Consider the following 16,007-nt stretch of genomic DNA (forward strand, 5'->3'; position numbering starts at 1 on the left):
TTCAAAGAAGAACCAGAGAACTAAAAAACACCTGGTGGATTAAAAAAGCTCAAGAGATCTAGCACTTCGCCGACACTCATGACGCACAGAGTTTCTTTAAAGCCACAAAGACCATCTATGGGCCAATAAATCATGGCATATGCCCCCTACCCTCAACAGATGGCATCACACTTCTAAAAGATAAAGAAGCTATTGCACTGCGCTGGAAAGAACATTACCAACATCTCCTTAACTGCAACTCCCCCGTAGCTGCTAAGGTCCTCTCACAAATTCAGCAAAACCAAGTTAGAGATGAAAAATGAAAAACAACAAAGCCAATGGACCTGATGGGATACCTGCCGAAATCTTCAAAGTGGGCGGAATTGAACTAACACAACAACTTCACAAGCTCATCGGGGGGGGGGGGGACTGGGAAAGAGAAGAGATCCCAGCAGACTTTAGGGATGCCAAAATTATCAATCTCTTTAAAAAAGGTGACAGGACTGATTGTGGAAGCTATCAAGGCATCTCTATAATAGCTGCGGCCGGCAAAGTTATTGCAAGGATCTTAGCAAGCAGTCTCTTAACAATATCCGAGGTATCCCTTCCTGAATCCCAAAATGGTTTTCAGCTTTCTAGAGGGACAGTGGACATGATTTCCACTGCTCAACAGCTTCAGGAAAAATGCAGAGAGCAAAACCAACCCCTGTATATGGCGTTTATTGACCTGACTAAGACTTTTGACACTGTAAATCGTAATGCCCTGTGGACTGTCCTTCTGAAAATTGGCTGCCCAGATAAATTTGTAAACATGATTTGGCTCCTCCATGATAATATGACAGCAACAATCGCAGATAACAATGGCTCTCAAAGTGAACCATTCACAGTGGGATCAGGTGTTAAACAGGGTTGTGTTATTGCCCCAACTCTATTCATTCATTCAGTTGCCATGATCCTACACTTGGTCAAAGGGAAGCTCCCCACCAGAGTAGAAAGCAGATATCGAACAGATGGAAAGCTCTTCAATCTGAGCAGGCCGAAAGCAAAGAGTAAGGTTACCATAACTTCTGTCATACAGCTTCAGTATGCTGATGACAATGTAGTGTGTGCATGCTCAGAGGATGACCTCCAAACCATCCTAAATATCTTTGCAGAAGCTTACGAAAAGCTTGGCCTATCACTCAACATCCAAAAAACCAAAGTGCTGCACCAACAAGTACAAAATAACCCCTCTGCAGCACCACAAATCCAACTCAATGGCGTAACGTTGGAAAACGTCGATCACTTCTTGTACCTAGGCAGTTATCTTTCCACAAGGGTCAACATTGATGACGAAATCCAGCATCACCTGAGCTCTGCGAGTGTGGCTTTCTCCCAATTGAAGTGCAGAGTGTTTGAGGACCGGGACATTCGCAGGGAAACAAAAATGCTTGTTTACAAAGATATTGTACTACCAGCCTTACTATATGCTTGTGAAACATGGACCACTTATAAACACCATCTCCAACTCCTTGAAAGATTCCATCAACGGTATCTCCGAAAAAATGTACACATCACTTAGGAAGACAGGCGAACTAATATCAGTGTGCTGGAAGAAGCAAAGATCACCAGTATTGGAGCAATGATTCTTCAACATCAGCTTTGTTGGGCTGGTCATGTTGTGCAGATGCCTGATGATCATCTTCCAAAGCAACTACTCTATTCCGAACTTAAAAATGGAAAGCGTAATGCTGGTGGTCAACAAAAGAGGTTTAAAGACTGTCTCAAGGCAAATCTAAAAAATGTAGTATAAACACTGACAACTGGGAAACACTGGCCAGCGAGCGCTCCAGTTGGAGAACAGCCTTTACCAATGGTGTCAAGGGCTTTGAAGACACTCGAACTCAGGACGCAAGGGAGAAACGTGCTAAGAGGAAGGCACGCTTGGCAAATCCACACCGTGATCAACTCCCACCCAGAAACCAATGTCCGCACTGTGGAAGGACATGTGGATCCAGAATTGGCCTCCACGGTCACTTACGGACTCATTGTTAAAACTGTGTTTATGGAAGACAATCTTACTCGGCTACAAGTGATCGCCAAAGAAGAAGTTGCAACAGACTACTGGGACACTTCTTTACATCACTCTGCAGACCAAACTAGAGAAGACCTTGAATAGTGGGGTGGGGGGGGAGACTCCATTGGACACCACTGAGTAGATATGATGGTGACAAAGTAGTATTGTCACCTTGAGGTCATCACTAGGCTTAAGAATTAGGTCTTGTGTTTGCTTGGCTTAACTCAGTCTTGCATCATCTTTTACTTGGAGTTTCCAGGGTTTGAAGCTAGGCATATCACTGAACTGCACCCCTCCACTTCAGATTGGAAAAAGAATAATTCACTACAGATTTAGTCCAGGCCTGCTCAGAGGTACAATTTTGTGAACTAGGATGTTTAATATTACTGAATGGCTGGCCTGCACATCTAGCATACAGTACTAGGCACTACCACTCAGTGACCTGGATTTGAGAGAGTCTTATGCAAGGATGAGGAAAAGGAGCAGGTCGCTGTGCACTTTTCACCTCAGAGATGTTTATTCACACTGTTGCTTCAAAGAGAGGGGGGAAGAAAGAATTGCCTGGCTCTTTAACTGCCTCACTGTGGCTGCTCTCTAACTCAAGCTGTTTCTTGTTCCTTTAGAAAACTTATTGTGCAGCCTTAATAATTCTTGACAAGCAGGCTTTGCAGCAATCATGCCATTTTTACCTTTGATTTGATTTGATTCAGTCTTGTATTTTTCTTGCAAACGTAACAAGTCCTCTCCTCTCCCCCCCCCATCTGCATTGCTCTTGGTTGCAAAATATGTTTCAGAATGGACACAGTTCTAAATCCATCTCCCTAATGACAACAAATATTGCATGAATTCAGTAGAACTTATAGGGAAGCAGGATATAGGCCCAGGTGCCAAATTGTATAGCAGAGGTTTTAAACCTTTTTTAGTCCACTGCTCACTTGAACATCTACATTCTTTTTGTGGCACCCCTGTGGGGCTCAGGAGCCCAGTTGTGTCACCCTTTGCCTGCAGAGCTGGCAACCCCTCACCCCTTTTCAAACACCCTCCCTTGTGGCGTGTCCCCTCTTCTTGGGAGGCCTCTGGGAAGCAGCCACTACCACTTCAGTCTCTGAGCTTCCTCCCCAACCCTCCGCCCTAAAGAGAGCTGCCTCTCAGACGCAACATTCGCCTGTGAAGCTTATAGCCAGGGCTGCTGCACTAAACAGCTGTGTGCAAACCTTGGGGAGGCAGAGACACGAGGGCATCAGAGGAGGAAGGGAAGGGAAGAGGGACAGAGGCCAGTGTTGCCACAGCACCCTGACCATCATTCAAGGCACCCCAGGGTGCCGTGGCACATTGATTGACAACCCCTGTTGTATAGCATTCTGGATCAGAGGCGTGAGGGGTGGTCAGTCAGTGCTTTGGGGAACCCACTGAAGTCAGCCTGCCCAGGGGCCCTCAAAATCTGAAGCCAGTACTGCTAAAGAGTATTGTGCATGCTGACATTTCTGACTCGAGCTCTTGTAGAAAATGAAAACAAAACACACACCTGTCCAATATAATTATAGCCATTTCTGGGCTTCTGAAAGACTACTTTCTACCTCACACATCTGGCAGCTAACCAAGGCGAACCAAGTGATCCTCTCTCTGAAAGCGGTGTTAAAAATGGTGCTTTCTTTCCATAGGCAGAAGAAATTTTGAGGCGGGAGGTAGAGAAGAAAGAAACACCAAGTTTATATTGCTTGCTTGGGGATGTCCTTAAAGACCATTCTTACTACGACAAAGCTTGGGAATTGTCAAAGCACCGCAGTGCCCGGGCTCAGCGCTCCAAAGGTCTTCTCCACCTTCGCAACAGGAACTTCAGGGAATGTATAGAGTGCTTTGAGCAATCTGTAAAGATTAACCCTATGCAGGTAAGATAATAAGAACTCTTTACAATATATCAGTTACAGGTAGGTAGCCGTGTTGGTCTGCCATAGTCAAAACAAAATAAAAAATAAAAAATCCTTCCAGTAGCACCTTAGAGACCAACTAAGTTTGTTCGTGGTGTGAGCTTTCGTGTGCATGCAGATTCATGTATCTGAAGAAGTGTGCATGCACACGAAAGCTCATACCAAGAACAAACTTAGTTGGTCTCTAAGGTGCTACTGGAAGGATTTTTTTATTTTTTATTTTGTTTTTACAATATATTTGTGTGCTGGTTTCTTAAGAATTACACAACTTTTAGAAGACACCTGAAGGCAGCCCTGTTTTTAATGCTTGATGCTTTGTTTTTAAATACGCTGTAAAGCTGCCCAGTGTGGCTGGGGAAACCCAACCAGATGGGTGGGGTAATAATAATAATAATAATAATAATAATAATAATAATAATAGTGTGTGTCTTAAGTGTCAAATCTCCTGCCATATATCTCCTTTTAAAGTCCTAAAAGCCTTAGGACATGGTTACCTAAAAGACCGCCTTCTCCAATATATACTTACCTAAACCTTAAAATCTTCTTCAGAGACCCTGTTCTAGTTGGGCCCACCAAATGGAGTGAGATGAGCAACCACCAGGGATAGGACCTTTTCAGTAGTAGCAGCCTGGATATGGAATAGCCTTTCCAGAGAGGATTGTCTGTCACCGTATTTGTGGCCTCTTTAGATGACTTTGGTAACCTGGCGCTCTGTTTTTAATGCTCTGTTGTGTTTGCATAGGTTCCTCCCCCCCCCCCCCCCCGGTATTTATTTATTTATCTATCTTATCTATCTATCTATCTATCTATCTATTTAACAAAATTTATATATCATTTGAATGTCAGAACACCTTTAAGTGGCTTACAAAAATATAAAATGAAACATTAAAATTGTCAATAAAAAGCAGTTAAAAACAGGTATTTAAAATTTTCAGAAGATTATTAAAATCACCAGTAGCTAAAAAGATTAATGGTTCTATGGTTTGCTTTGTATTTTGGTTATTTTGGACTTCTTTATTTAAACCACCCACAGAAACCACCCACAGAACCTCATGGCAGAAGTCATAAAATATAGTTTGTTGGAGCAAAGCAAACCGCAGTCTCTGGTCTGGATGTAATACTGAGCTATGGATCCTGATTTGTTTCCTCCACATGCTAGTGGGGAGGAGACAGACAGCCCAGCTTGGCACTTCATAGTAAACCATTAACTGTGGTTTACTGTGACGTGTGAGCTGGGCCCGTTATGTAAGGTGATTCTTTCAAAGCTATGTAAAGAGCAGTTGGTAACTAATAAAAATATTTTCCATCACTTTGAAGAAGTAGTGGTCTAATCATGAATTTGTTTTTTTCAAGTACATTATAGGCAAAACGTTGCATTCAGATATTCTCATTTGTGCAGCTGCCACCACCTAGTTTTCAGAGATCCCTGCCCCCTTTCATTGCATCTTCCCATACCCACATCAGAGGCCTTACCTGTTACTGGGATGTCTCAGTCGATAGAGCGTGAGACTCTTAATCTCGGGGTCATGGGTATGAGTCACATATTTGACTAAAGATTGCTGCATTGCATGGGTTGGAGTAGATGACCCTTGTGGGTCCTTCTAACTCTATGATTCAGTCCTCTGGGAGAGGCTTCTTAGGCAGCTATATTAGGAAGGATTGGGTAGGAAATCCATGCTGTGCAAACAGCCTTACATAATATTTTCATGCAACCCATGTTTGCATGTTTCTGCTGTTGGGGAAACCACTATTATGATGCAATGAAGGTCAGCAACTGAAAATTTGAGTTTGCAATCTACTTAATTAGACCCTAAACTAAAGGTTGAGGTGAAAAAGAGTGGCTGGGTCAAATGAGATTTCTATCATCATCACATTTGGGCCAATTCCTTGTAAGTAGGCCACTATCAAGTATTATGTTGTTGCTATTTTGCTGTTTGACCGTGTAATTGTTGCATTTTAAAGTGGCTTTTTATATTAATACGCCATTCACTGCTATGGGTCACTCTTTGGTCAAAGAGTGGTATATAAATAAGCCATAATATAAAACAATTAATATTTCCACTTCCTTTGGGCATTTGTAATAAATGTGCTTAATCTAGGCTCCATCATTATTTATTATAACCATTCAACATTTATTTTACATGAAAATGTGTCAAAGTGACTTAACAATGTAATAATAGAAACAACAAGTTATATTAAAACCAAACACAAGAACAATAATAAAACCACAAACTGCTTTTGTAAAGCTCTTTTTTTTAAATGTGAGATGCATGTGCCAACGTTTGCTTTGTCCTTGAGTGTAGTTCCAAAGTTAACACTTCAATCAAAGCAGCAGTTTCAAAAGCAGAATTAATTCTGACCTTTTTTTTTTACACATCTGCACGTTGTAAGCTTGAATTCCTTCGCTTACATGATAAAGAGTTATTTGAAGAACTAGTGACATGAACTCATTTAAGAGGTGTGATTCTCGTTTGTGTTAGCAAACTGCTTAGGCAGTGGAGAAGCAATATACTCTTGAACCATACATAGAATATGGTATCTTAAACATGAAAGCCAAATAGAAATTCATAGTGTGAGCTACCCATGTGGCAAGTAGTGGCCACAAGGCATACCAAAACCAATCAAGAGATTGACAAAATGAGGCTACTAATTAGTACTTCTTCTCTGCAATCAGTAGTGCAAATATATAAGCCATTTTTTTATTTTTTTTTGGTAAGGTAGGAAGCTTGTTCCAGGTGAAAATTTCCCTTGAAATGTTTCTCATGCTGTATTCCCTCTTGTTTGCAAATGTGGTTCAAGGAAATAGTTTGCTACCAGAAAAATCCCCCTGCATTTAGTGATTATTCAGAGCCTCAGGGGTTTAGGTTTTTTTGCAGTTGTGAGTGATTTGCCAGATCCCATTCCAACCAACGTAATTGCCTACGGAAGTCATGGTTTCTCTCACTCCAGCTTTTCTTTGCAATTATTTCACTGTTGGGCCCTCTAAAGGCCTCCATCTCCTACAAAGATGACTTAAACATACTTCCTGCAATTCAGTGGCAGTACCCTTTCTTCCACGGAAAAATGTGTCTCCATAGAATCATTCCAATGCTGCCTCTAATTAGACAGAGGCACATGCACGCACACACACACACACAGGCCTCCTTTTGGCAGGAAAACCCCAAATACTGCTTTATCTGGACTTTCAAATATTAACAGCCTAAGATTACTCCATTCTGTATTTCATCATTGATACCGTTGAAAAATAGCCCTCTTCTGACCTATGCAAAGATGCAGGGCCAACCTAGCAAATGGCACTGTAGGGCCATCTTACAAGTGGCACTGTTTTAGAGAGAAGCTCTCTGCAGTTGGGGGGTAGCTGAACCTTTAAACTCATTTCCCAGTTAAGATTTCATGGGAAACTATAATTTAAGAAACCGAGAGAGGCTGGTGCAGGAGGGGAAGAGGAACTAGGAGCTTGTAATCCAGCACACAAAACTTGGTTTGTTGGACCAGGTCAGCTGTGTCAGAAAGAGACCCTTTTTAAAGCAAAATGTGAGTTTTAGTAATTATTTCCCCTCAGGGACATCTGCTCTTCTTTTAAAAATCAATTTAATATGGTTTTATTATGTCTGTCTGACAAAGTATTAATAATGAAACGATGCAGGGGATTATGGTGGGCTGGCAGTGGTAAAATGCTATTTCTGCATTGAACAGTCAATGAATTTACAGAGTTAGTCAATGAATTTTACAATCAATAACTTTATTTCAGCTTTAAGCTCATATAAAACAATACTAAAATGAATTTTACATAAATATGTCATTTACAAGATTTTTGTTGGAACTTATTCTTGGTTAGTTTTGTCACTACATTCTGCTCCTTCAGTTTCCACAACAATCACATTTACAAGAAGAATGTATTATACAAACTGATGTCTCTGTGGATACATCTGGTTCTTCTCAGGGGCTATTTGCATCATCACAGCTGCATCCCCTTATTGCCCTTTCTGATGGTGGCATCACAGCCAAGGAGTCCCAAATCCTTAAGAATTCAAAAGGAAATTAAATACTTGCAATCCCAGTATGCTAAAATTATGAACCAAGATATAGAATGGAAATTGAAAATGATGAAACAAAGATCATTTGAATCTGCGAATAAATGTGGAAAACTACTAGCTTGGCAATTGAAGAAAAGACAAAAGGCAAATGTCATCGGCAATTTAGCAGTAAATGGAAAAATAGTGGAGAACCCGGAGGAAATCAGAAAGTGTTTTCAAAAATTTTATAAGCAACTGTACAAGGAGGAGAGGATAAAAGAAGAAGAGATAGACCGATTTTTGCAACAAAATAGTCTGCAAAAAGTCCCAGAGGATAAACTAGTAACCCTCAACCACCCAATTTCGACCCAAGAGATCGAGGATGCAATTAAGAACATGCAACTAGGAAAGGCACCAGGACCAGATGGACTAACTGCAAAGTTTTACAAGATTCTTAAAGATTGGCTTTCGCAGCCTTTGAAAGAAATTTGCAACAAAATTCTGGAAGGAGATAGGGCACCAGAGACGTGGAAAGAAGCCTTTATCACACTGATCCCAAAACCAGATACAGACAGAATGCTAATGAAAAATTATCGTCCAATTTCCCTTTTGAACGTGGATTACAAAATTTTTGCAAATGTCATGGCTACAAGATTAAAAAGAGTGCTGAAAGACTATATACATAAAGATCAAGCGGGTTTCCTTCCAGGAAGACAAATAAGTAACAATACAAGAATTATTGTGGACATTTTAGAAAAACTGGAAAGAAACATAAATACAGAGGCAGCACTACTATTCATTGATGCGGAGAAAGCCTTTGACAAGGTATCTTGGATGTTTATGAAAAAGAATTTGGAAAAGATGGGAGTTGGAGAAAGATTTTTAAATGGTATTAAAGCCATTTATACAGAACAGAGAGCAAAAATAATAGTAAATGGTGTGATATCGGAGGAAATTGAAGTTGAAAAAGGAACAAGACAAGGGTGCCCTATCTCCCCTTTATTATTTATTACGGTCCTGGAGGTACTTTTAAATATGTTACGAAAAGAGAAACAGATAAAAGGAATTAGGGTGGGAGAGAAAGAATATAAATTACGCGCCTTCGCAGATGATTTGATGTTATCCCTACAAGAACCGGAAAGCAGTGTCCCCAAAGCCTTGGAATTAATTGAACAATTTGGACGTGTAGCTGGCTTCAAATTAAACAAACAGAAAACCAAAGTTTTAAGTAAAAATATGAGTGCAGAACAGATACAAAGAACACAAGAGGGCACAGGCCTCAATTTTGTTAAATCTGTAAAATATCTAGGTATCAATCTCACAGCAAAAAATGTGAACCTGTACAAAGATAATTATGAAAAACTGTGGACTGAGATAAAGAAAGATCTGGAGATATGGACAAGATTGAAATTGTCGTTAATGGGAAGAATAGCCGCGATTAAAATGAATGTCCTACCAAGGATGCTGTTTTTATTCCAAGCCATACCGATTTTGGATAAAATGGACTGTTTTAAGATATGACAAAGGGACTTATCGAAGTTTATATGGCAGGGCAAAAAGCCGAGAATTAAGTTTAAGGTTTTGACAGACTCTAAAGAGAGAGGAGGCTTTGCCCTGCCGGATTTAAGACTCTATTTTGAAGCAGCTGCCTTTTGCTGGTTAAAAGACTGGTTTAAATTAGAGAATGTAGATGTGCTGGACTTGGAAGGACACGATAACATGTTTGGTTGGCATGCATACCTTTGGTATGACAAAGTTAAAATCCACAGAACCTTTAAGAGTCACATAATCAGGAAATCTCTGTATCAGGTTTGGATTAGGTATAAAGACTTGCTGGAGAGAAAGACTCCTAGATGGATATCACCAGTGGAGGCTAAGGCCTATAAGAGACCAAATATGTCTGCAAGTTGGTTACGATACATGGACATATTGCAGCAGGAAGGGGACTCATTTAAGTTGAAAAGCTATGATCAAGTCAAAAGCCAAGTCCCCGACTGGCTGCAATACCACCAGGTACATGAAACATTTAAATCAGATAAAAAAATTGGTTTTCAAGTGGAAAAATCAAAACTGGAAACAGAACTGATTGAATCGAACTCTAAAAACCTTTCCAAGATGTATAATTTGTTGCTAGAGTGGCATACGAAAGATGAATTGGTTAAATCAACAATGATAGATTGGGCAAAAGATGTGGGTCATAATATTATGATGGATGACTGGGAGAGATTGTGGCAAAAAGGTATCAATTTCACTGCATGTAATAGTTTAAGAGAAAATGTAATGAAAATGATATATAGATGGTATCTGACACCAGTTAAGTTAGCCAGAATGAATTCTAAAATGTCGGATGTGTGTTGGAAATGTAAATCGTCGAAAGGTACCTTTTATCATATGTGGTGGTCGTGTTCAGGGGTAAAGGCCTTCTGGGACAAGATTTATAATGAGCTTAAGAAGGTAATGAAAATTACCTTTAGTAAGAAACCAGAGGCATTTCTCTTGAGCATGACCAATGAAGAGATACCCAGTCAGGATAGAGTATTTTTTATGTATGCCACGACAGCGGCTAGAATTTTATTGGCAAGAACTTGGAAGGGTGAAGAGCTACCGACAATTGAAGAATGGCAGACGAAGCTGATGGAGTATATGGAGCTCGCAGACCTGACCGCCAGAATCCGAGACCAGAGGGAGGAGAAGGTGTCGCAAGATTGGAAGAAATTTAAGGACTATTTAGTTAAGCATGTTAAACTGAATGTTTGAATATTTGTGCAGAAACATATAAAAGAGTCGGCTTTTAGAAATTTAAGGTTAGTTATAATGGTTTAGAAGAAATTTTGATGTGATAGATCTATTTGTATAAGAAGGTCTTAAGATATAGAATACAAGTTAAGAAATATATTGGTTTAAATAAATTTATAGAGTATTAGGATATTGAGCATAAGTTAATGGGAAAAGAAATGAAGCTACCTAAAGAGTATATATGTTTTTGAAGACAGAGGAGGGACCAGGGGAAGTCCCCCCCAAGAAGTTAAAAATAAGTTGAGAAACAAAGATAAGTGATTGGTAAGGTTTGTATAAGTTTTCTTTTTTGTATGGTATTGTTGTGTTTTATATTGTTTGATTGTGTATTATGTTTTTATTGTGTTTATGTATGACTAATGTTGTTTTTGTTTTGTTTTTTGGTAAAATAATAAAAATCTTATAAAAAAAAAAAAAGAAGTGGCTGCTGTATCTTTGTCGAGTATCCAACCTGCAGAGTGACTCTTGAAGCTCCATCAGACCTGTGGCTTTAGTTAGATAACATACCTTGGGGTAACTCCAAGACAAGTGATGTGGCCTTTTTCACAAGAAAACATAACCACTTTTCCAGGCAAACACTGCAATTGTTGTTTTGTTTTTGTATTATCTCCCTTGCTGTCCTTTCAGTTAGGTGTGTGGTTTTCCTTGGGCTGTGCCTACTTAGCTTTGGAAGATTATGAAGGTGCTGCCAGAGCATTTCAGCGCTGTGTAATATTGGAACCTGATGTAAGTACAATAGGTTTAAGGTAACATTGGTGTTGCTTTGATTCTGTTTATTTAACAGTATTTTTTAAATCACTTTTTTGGGCAAGCCCATCCAATGTGAGTTGAATAATAAATAGACTGATCAGTAAACAAGCCAGTAAAAACAAAATAAAGCTATATAATCTAGCCTGTAAAACAATATCACACCTGGAAGGCTAATATAAAAATATACATTTCCAGTGCCTTCTGAAATCCATGCAGCATGTTAACCCTAATACAGATCTGAAGGGAAAGAATTGCAAAGCCATGGAGCCACCACAGAAAAAGACCATTCCCTTGCAGCTTTCTGTCATGGGAGGAGGATACTTAAGGAGGGAGTTAGTGCAGTTAGTGTATGGGCCAGCAGTCCAACAAATTGCTTTAACCCAGGAAAGCATTTGATTAAAAATATATTGGTTATCATTGTCATGCTTTTGTAGACTAAGTTTTAAGCTTGTTTATTTAAAAATATTTTTATCTATGAAACAGCAACTACAACAATCCATTGCTGAGTTGGGTGTAGCTGCCACAACATGCAGGGATTGTCAGAGCAGCACAGAGCCTTGTTCCCTTCCTCCTCTTCTCTTCTTCCCCTGACTATAACCATAGTTTAGTGTTACAACAACAAGACAAAGCAAGCCTCTGCTCAATTCTTCCCACCCACCCAGTGCAGCTGTGAAGAGGAGTTCCAGAGTCTTTCCTTGTGTTTTAGATTAACTATAGCTTGCCATGTTGTCTGAACCTGCCAAGCTGTGATTCATTTTAACTATGTCTTGTTGAAATGAGACAACGGCAAACCAAAGTTTAAGAAGCTGTCTTGTTTCTGCATTACATAGTTGAGATCACCAACAGTTTGTGGTGAGTGCTACTTCCAAATACCAGTTGCTGGAAACTGCAAGAGGGGAGTGTGCTATTGGTCCCCTATTCTGCTTGCTGGTTTCTCACAGGCACCTGGTTGGCCACACTGAGAACAGGATGCTGGACTAGATGGGCCATTGGCGTGATGCAGCAGGCTATTCTTATGTTCTTATGGTTCAAGTGTAACACTAAACTGGTTAATCTAAAATAGAAGTGGAGGTTTCCAGCCTCCTCACAGCTGGTGGGTTGTAGAGGGAGGACACAAAACCCAAGGCTTGCTGTGGTTTATCTTCATTAATGTTAAACTTCGCAGAATCAGTAATTCATCATTGGAGCATTGCCCCAAATTAAATTGTAATCATTCTCATTCTGAGAAAGTGTGTCAGGTCTAGGGCTGGGCGACATCAGCTTTTCAACATTGTGGTGTATCACTAGCTAAACATCGCAGTTTAGCGATATACTGCGATGTTGAAAAAACAAGATGCACTGGCCTCTGCCCGTGAGACATCGGGTGAAACTGCTCCAGCTCTCACCTCAAGAGCCGAGGCGGTTTCACCCAGGCTCGCAGGCTGGGACAGTGCAGCTTGTTTGCACTGCTCAGCTGGGGGAAGGGAACACACTCCCCCCCACACACACACACACAGCGGAGCATCGGGGCTCCTTTAACTGCTTGCTGTGAGGAGCGGCAACACTCCACAGTCGAGCAGTTTAATAATTCGCTGATACAGCTTGTTTCTCCCTCTCCATCTTATGAGGGCAGAGTGGGATGGCGATTTCACTCAGCAATATATCGCTGGTGAAACCACTGCCACTCCCAAGTCCCTCTGCCAGCAGCACCCACTGGAGGAAGGAACTATTGACTTCCCCTAGTGGACACTGCTAGTGGAGGGACTCAGGAGCAGTGGCGGTATGATACATTGAAATATCACCCAGGCCTAGTCAGGTCTGTGCTCTTTTAATATCTCCCAAATTCTCAGAATATTTTTAAGGTTATTGTTCAATGTTCTGTCAAAATAATACCGCCTGGTATGCCACTGTTTCTACTGTTACACTAATTTTATACTGCAACAACCTTTTTTTAAAAAAAAAAAAATATGGCCACTATCCTAAAACTTGCCGTACTCCTAATGGCTATGAATCAAGCAAAGGTAAGCCCTTGACTGGCATATGCTTTAAAATTCTCTCAAAATCAGCAGGTCTTTAAAATGTCTAACTCCAGCTCGATTATGCCTATCGATTGGTGCTATAATTTAACAGTCAAATTTATGAATGTCAAATATGTTGACACACAAACCAGTGTTTTCCGATAAAAACACAAATTTTATGTGCTCCGTGTTTAAATAGGTATCCTTACTCCTGTATGTTTGCTCTCTCCTTCATGCATTTGTTTTCCCCACAGAACGCAGAGGCTTGGAACAATTTATCAACTGCATATATCAGATTAAAACAGAAGTAAGTACATCAAAGGGATTAGTAACTGCTGCTTCCAAAGTAAACAGTGCTGGTTTCCTCTCTCTCTAGTCCCCCCCCCCCAATTCCTCCCAGCTCCTGGGCATGCTTCCCTCGTGATCCACTTTATGATCACCTCTGAGACAAGCCTCCCACCACGAGGAGCATTAGAAAGGGTAGAGATATCATTGAAAAGCCTTTGAAAAGGAAAAGCAACTGTTTAGATTCCTCCACCACCCCTCCCCAAACTGGGTGTCACAATATAGAATTTATTGCACAGGATACTGTTAATTACAAGTGCTGTACTGACTTCATCCTGCAAGGGAGGCCCAGCTCTGCATCATGACCCTTTATACAAAAGAGCCCTGCGAAATCAAATGCCCACGCTTTTCTGTATTGTGGACCCCTACACTACAGAGTGCTGTATCTATGGGGTGCATAATATCCCCTCCCACCAACCCACCTGGCTTTCCCAAAAAGCCTTTCAGTATTCTTAATAACTGTAATGTCATTAACTGTGGAATTTTTAGCCGGCTGTTTTTATTACTTGTTAGTTGCAGGGTTTATTGTGAATTCTGCATTCGGTCAGTTTCAGGTGGCGTGCAAATGGCAGAGAATGGGGCATATAAATATTTATGTACATAACTGCATTCTTACTATAAAAAAAGCAAGCTGGCATCTAAATCTGATTGCAGTCCCTTTGGAAAAAATATATAGCAAAGGGTGCCTATTGTAGTCATATAATCAAGGGGGAAGTTGGCAGTTTTAGTACTAGCCTCATGGTAGCAGATGGTATCAACCTGCATAATAAGCCACTTGTTTTCTCCTCCCTAGAAGAAGCCATTAATAAATCTTGTGAAGGGACCCGATTTCTTAGTTCTGTATGCTTGCTCAGTTTATGTAATGATGTCTGGAGTAGATACCTTTTTGATAATGCTGTTCTTTCAGAAGTTTGGTATCATAAGTAAGTTGTCAAGATAATTTTTGGTTGCTCAGGCTGTGTCCCATTAATCATCTACCAAAAAGAATGCAACTTAAAAAGGCAAGGGAGAAAAATGAGAGTTTTTTAAAAAATGCTTGATTCCTCTCTCCCCCCCCCCCACCTCACCCCTTGCATCACTGTGAACAATTTATCTGCTTTCTGGAAGCAAACTGAAAATGAGAAAATGAACAGGGAGTTCACAAAGTTGTGGACACAGGAAACAAATTGCCAAGAAAGTGCATTGAACCAAAAGCCATAAATAAGTTCAAGAGGCCCTCAGACATATTTATGGAACATACAGACTGAAAGATGCAGTTGCTACGGAGACTGCAAGGAACAAAAAAATAGATGCAAAGAGATACAAATGTTTGTTCAAGTGTCCTTTTCAGACAAATGTCCTTTTCAGCAACTTTCAGAGTATGTAGAAGTATCCCTGAGAAACTTTATAGCCAATTACCTAAATGAAGAAAATCAGACTAGAACATTTATCAGACTAGAACTTCTTAATCTCTCTGTTGAGGCTACATAGGTTTCTGAGGTGGCTCATTTTTAAGTCAGTAAGTAAATTTTATTTTATCCAGAGAGTGATTAATCTGATCCCTTTGTTATCCCATTCACATGTCGTGGTGCAATTTCTGGACTCTTTATGTACCGGTACCTGTATTGTTCCCTTAACTGGAATGACATCCCCTTCTTGCATCTCTCATCTCTTCTCATAAATTAGCTCACAGAGCAAGAGCTGTGGTGAAATTTCACGTGGCAGAGATTTACACAAAAAATGGTGTTCCATATTTAACACTTGATCAGTTTCTGTCATTGAAAGCTACTACAGTATTTAATTTCTCGCCCTCACAACAAAATCGAGATGACTTACCATTTATTCAAGACTTACAAAATACAGTGTAAGAAGTAAGAGGGGAACTGTCTACTATGCCAATGGGATTAAAACAACATGGAGAATTTGTAACATTCTAACAGCGCAGTTAAGAATAGTGGGTGCCAAATAGCAAATCTGTGAATACTATAGTTTAACAATGCCAAAACCTTTTGTTTTTCATCCTGGCTGAAAGAAGCACACATACTCATCTTTAAACAAGCAGCGTTCTCTGCTTGTTTATCTGCTTTAGCCTATTTGTAAAGGAGAAGTGTAGTAATCTTCCATAAATTCTAGACAAGCAGATATTTCCCAGAAAAATAAC

The 16,007-nt window shown here is 40.2% G+C and overlaps 1 protein-coding gene across 1 annotated transcript in view; it reads left to right on the top strand.

Moving 5' to 3' along the window:
- TTC27 (tetratricopeptide repeat domain 27) overlaps positions 1-16,007 on the top strand; it is an 89,853-nt gene that overhangs the window by 55,341 nt on the left and 18,505 nt on the right. Inside the window, exons 13-15 of the mRNA XM_033144485.1 lie at positions 3,697-3,924; positions 11,403-11,501; positions 13,777-13,829. Of these exons, the coding sequence (XP_033000376.1) occupies positions 3,697-3,924; positions 11,403-11,501; positions 13,777-13,829 (380 nt within the window). The remainder of the gene's footprint in view (positions 1-3,696; positions 3,925-11,402; positions 11,502-13,776; positions 13,830-16,007) is intronic.

The sequence above is a fragment of the Lacerta agilis genome, chromosome 3, assembly GCF_009819535.1.
Source record: "Lacerta agilis isolate rLacAgi1 chromosome 3, rLacAgi1.pri, whole genome shotgun sequence".
Taxonomy (NCBI): domain Eukaryota; kingdom Metazoa; phylum Chordata; class Lepidosauria; order Squamata; family Lacertidae; genus Lacerta; species Lacerta agilis.